The 4,701-nt window shown below is 37.3% G+C and overlaps 1 gene segment (V, D, J or C); it reads right to left on the minus strand.

The window, feature by feature from the left end:
- Nucleotides 1-215: 215 nt before the first annotated feature.
- LOC139364107 (T cell receptor alpha variable 24-like) lies at nucleotides 216-1,510 on the minus strand. The segment is given in 2 exon segments: nucleotides 216-1,057; nucleotides 1,221-1,510. Coding segments are annotated over 2 exon segments (501 nt in total).
- Nucleotides 1,511-4,701: the final 3,191 nt, after the last annotated feature.

Here is a 4,701-nt window from a genome sequence, read left to right on the forward strand (position 1 = left end):
CAACTGGAGGATAGACCATGTTAATAGTGAAGCTCCTTCATCAGTGCTCCTTTATAATATTATGAGTGATATTTAAAAATGAAAATAGCCACAGGTGAGAAGAAATTAAAATACAAATGTTCCTGTAGGGGGAAAGTTGAACTAAAGCAAAACCAAAATCCCCAATGGATTAAAGGAGGCAGCATCACCTATTTTGGTATTAAACATGTGTATTTCCATGCCAGGTGTGTGAGGAAGGGGCATGCCGACATGCTCCTTTTGTGCTGTGATAAAATATAATAGAAGAATTTGTTTTCAGGACATAGCAACAATGAGGGGATAAATGTTACTGTTATTTACCCAGATTGTTTTAGATAGATTTGAGTAACTATTGGGTTCTTTCAGAATCATGCCAAAAGAGATCATGCCAATGGGTCCAAAGAATCATGCCAATGGGTCTGACTCCATGACGTGGTTAATGTGTTGTTGGGAGCTGGGGTTAGTATTGTTTAGTAACAGCTCAGTTACCAGGTCATGTGTTACGCTTCATTAGCACTCTGACATCTGTCTGTCATAAGGAATATGTTTACTTAATTAGCTCTTGTGGTAGTTAGCTATGATCACTAGCATGCTTATTTTTCCATGTTAGCATAATCCTCTTGAAAGCAAAAACTGTAATTCAACGCATTTGTCTTTTCCATCCTACTCATGGTTCTTTGCCAATGCTGGTAATAGTGCAACACCAGACACAGGTTTGCGTATGGGCTGCAGGTGCCTGAACAGCACTGTGCAAAGGCACAGAGGTATGTGGCTGAGTCTTCAGGCTGGGATCCTTTGATGTACAAATAGCTGTAACCCTCCTTGGTATTAAGAGTGACACTTACTCGTCCTTTCTTCTTTTCATCCCCATTTAAAGTCATTACAAACAAGGCCTTGGGGATTTTTGCAGTTTCCCATCTGTACCAGTGCAAGGCATAAAAATTGCTGGAAGGGAAGCTGCAGGTGAAGTTGGTGCTGTCTCCCTCCTGAACATGCAGTGACTGGGGACTTTGTACCACGTTCAGGATGCTGCTCACGCCTGTTTTATTAAAAAAAGAGTCAGAGATAGAAATTGGTCTCTCTACAGGGTTTGCATTTTCTTCACATATCCCCCAAATAAAACCTAGAGTGTCTGACTACATCCTCCTCTTTCCTCATCATCACCCCAGACTGAGAATGTCTCCTGTAACCCCTGGACTTACAGTCAAGATGAAGCCAGAGGATTAGTAATGGGGCTGCCAAAGGATTCTTCTCCATGTTTCCTGCTCACGTACCCTCAGCAGAAAAAGGTTTTGCAGTCAAAATCTGTGGAAGTATTCTGCTTCAGAAAACAGGATTCTGCATCTGGTTGCCTAGCCAATCAGAGACCAGCTCCTATAAATGTCCTTGAAACACTCTGCCCTATTTTCAGTTTCCTGTGGTTCACAAAGAGGGGTCGAAGTAACTGCTTTCTTCAGGCCAACTTCATAAACTTTGAGGAAATCCCCCATGAGTCTGGAACACAAAGATAATTGACAACCTTTCAGAAGCGCGCTGCCTAACTGTGGACCGCTATTATTCAAATTCAGAGGGAGTTACAAGTGGAATGGCAATTTGTGGCAGGAAAAGGACTTTTCTTTGAATCTTCAAACATTGCAAAAGAACTTTTGAATCCCCCTCAAATTAAAAATGTGTGCACATCTAGACTACATTTCTCTTTATGTACATTATTTAACAAGAAAGCCATGCAATAGAGACATTACTGTTTCCAATTTACAAACATAAAATAACCCAAAGCTCAAGGAGATAGAATAATTCACTCAAGGAGATTGAATAATTCACTCAAGGTCAATTACCTAAGTGGCATATTAAGAATTAGAACGTATATCTGTCTAGCTCTAGACTTTATAATATTTGGAATCTGATATGCCACCTACATTTGTGATGCACCATGAATGTTTTACATGTTAGATATGTTCTAAAAATAATGGAAGTCTAATTTGTGGATATTCTTTATAATGGCTAAAAAATGAGAACAACCCAAATGTCCATCAGCTGGTGAATGAATAAGCAAAATGCAGCATATTCATACAAGATATGAATGATATTTGACAACAAAAATAAATCAAGAATAAATAAATAAAATAAATAAGCAAAAATGAAATAAATAAAATAAAACATCTAATATGTGCTACAACACAGATGAGTCTCAAAAATACTGTTTTAAGAAAAAGAAGACTGACACAAAATATTACGTATTGAGTGATTCCATTTATATGAAATGTTCAGAAAAGGAACATTGTCTATAAAGATATAAGCTGGTTGCCTGGGGCCAGAGTTGGGTTAGAGATTAACTATAGTATGGCGTGAGGGATCTTTGCAGAGTGTTGAAAAGTATTTACAAATAGATTATGGTAATAGTTTCATAAATCAGTTATTAATTAAAAATCATTGAACCATACATTCAAAATGGATGAATTTATGGAATGTAAACATACTCCAATAAACTTGTTTAAAAGTAAATAAGATTGTGCTGTCTTGCTTCTGTCACAGTCCAGATATAATGTTAGTTTGATTCAATATACATGTAGTTTTTAAACAGTAATTATTGTGCTTTGAATTTTCCTAGGAGCTCTGAGGAATTAAAAATTACAAAGCTATAGCCTCATCTAGGGGAGAGGAAAAGAAAGAAAAAAAATTACAAAGCAACATTCCCTGTTCGCTGTGAGCCCAAAATATAATTGGAGAAATAAGATACATCCAAGGGAAATTTAATAGTATAAAAGAGCATTAATTAATTTTTTCAGAATATAAATTCAACCTCTAGGTATTTTGTGTATGAAGTGCCTTTAAAACCTTTCCAGTGAACAACCGAAATAAGCAAAGGAAACAGCATGGGGTTTGTACTATTATAAGGGGACAGCACTTTCCACATACATTTAAATCATGTTCTAAAAAATTAGAACAGGATTAGAAAGTATCTCAATGGTTAACTTCTAGCTTTCCTTCCCAGGAAAGGAGATAAAGGTATGGGTAGTAAAGGAAATCCTGGAAGCCTCAATACTGACTCCTAGTTCAGAAGCATGAGGACTAGAGTTAGGGATGGCTGCTAGACAAAAAAGCCATTCTTTTTTTTTTTTTTTTTTTTTTTTTTTAGTTATACTTGAAGTTTGGGTTACATGGGCAGAATGTGCATTTTTGTTACATAGGTATACACATGCCCTGGTGACGTCAACCCGTCACCTACATTAGGTATTTCTCCTAATGTTATCCCTCTCCTAGTCCCCCACCCCCTGACAGACCCCAGTGTGTGATGTTCCCCTCCCTGTGTCCATGTGTTCTCATTGTTCATCTCCCACTTATGAGTGAGAACATGCAGTGTTTGGTTTTCTGGTCTTGTGATAGTTTGCTGAGAATGATGGTTTCAAGCTTTATTCATGTCCCTGCCGAGGACATAAACTCATCCTTTTTTATGGCTGCATAGTATTCCACGGTGTATATGTGCCACATTTTCTTAATCCAGTCTATCACTGACAGACATTTGGGTTGGTTCCAAGTCTTTGCTGTAGACAAACAGGACATTCTAATCAAGGTAGTTTCTTCTCCAGATCACAGCATTCAGATAACTTCATCTTAGGAGAGTGAAGGCATGGCCACAATCACTCAGAAAGCCTACATGCTGTGGAGCTCATTTCTGGGGAGAATACTGATCCACTGATAAATTCACCCACGTGTTGGAGGAGCAGTGTCCAGACCAAGAAGGACATACGTCTAGCAGCAGCGAGAATTCCTCTATCTATAATAGTAGGACAGACTCCTACAAGGTAGAGCCACACATTTGACCTGAAGTAAAGGCCAAGCCTGTTGGCAACTAAATATGGCCTTACAGGGAAAGTAAACAATGAGATTCTCTTTCTGGAAGAGTGCATGATCCTAGTTTTCTTCCTCCCCACTTTGGCCGCAGGACAACTCAACTAATATCAATCTTTATCATTCTTAACAGCCTAATATATCAAGGGAGGATTCTAAATGCACTCACCCTGATAGTAAAGGGAAACAAGGTTAATTTGCTTTCTCTGTTTTGAGCAAATAGTAAGCCTGTATATCTACTCTTATGCAAGGAGTGTGCATGTGTGCACAGAATTTTTTAAAACATAAAAATATATACATATACATAAGTCCTCTGAAAAACTTTTGCAACATAAAAGATAAGATGCACGCACTACAGAGAAAAATGCCTCAACATTTTTTCCACCTCATCTCCCCAGTGAGTAGAGTGAGGGATTGATAGATAAAATTTTTAGTAAGATTATTTATTAATTCCCCCAAAGTGTAAAAATTAACCAATGTAGATAAACCAAAGCTAGTATTCAACTATTTAGCACTTACATACTTAAATATTACATTAAGAAAGTTATGGGATAGAAATCTTGACAATTCTGGATAAATAACACAAACATAAATCCAGCCTAAACTTGTATATTAATATTTGATTTGCATGGACTCTGGACATAATTTTACCTTTTGTGCATTCATTCAACAAACATATATTGAGTGTGTCTCCTGTGTGCTAGGCATTGTTCCAGGCATAGAGAACATGGTAGTGAAGAGATAGAAAAGGGGCTAGAGTGCAGGGAGAAGAAATTAAATAAATGAGTTTTTACAAAATAAGATAATTCTATACAGTGATAAGCTCTATAAAGA

The sequence above is a fragment of the Macaca nemestrina genome, chromosome 7 (assembly GCF_043159975.1).
Source record: "Macaca nemestrina isolate mMacNem1 chromosome 7, mMacNem.hap1, whole genome shotgun sequence".
NCBI lineage: Eukaryota > Metazoa > Chordata > Mammalia > Primates > Cercopithecidae > Macaca > Macaca nemestrina.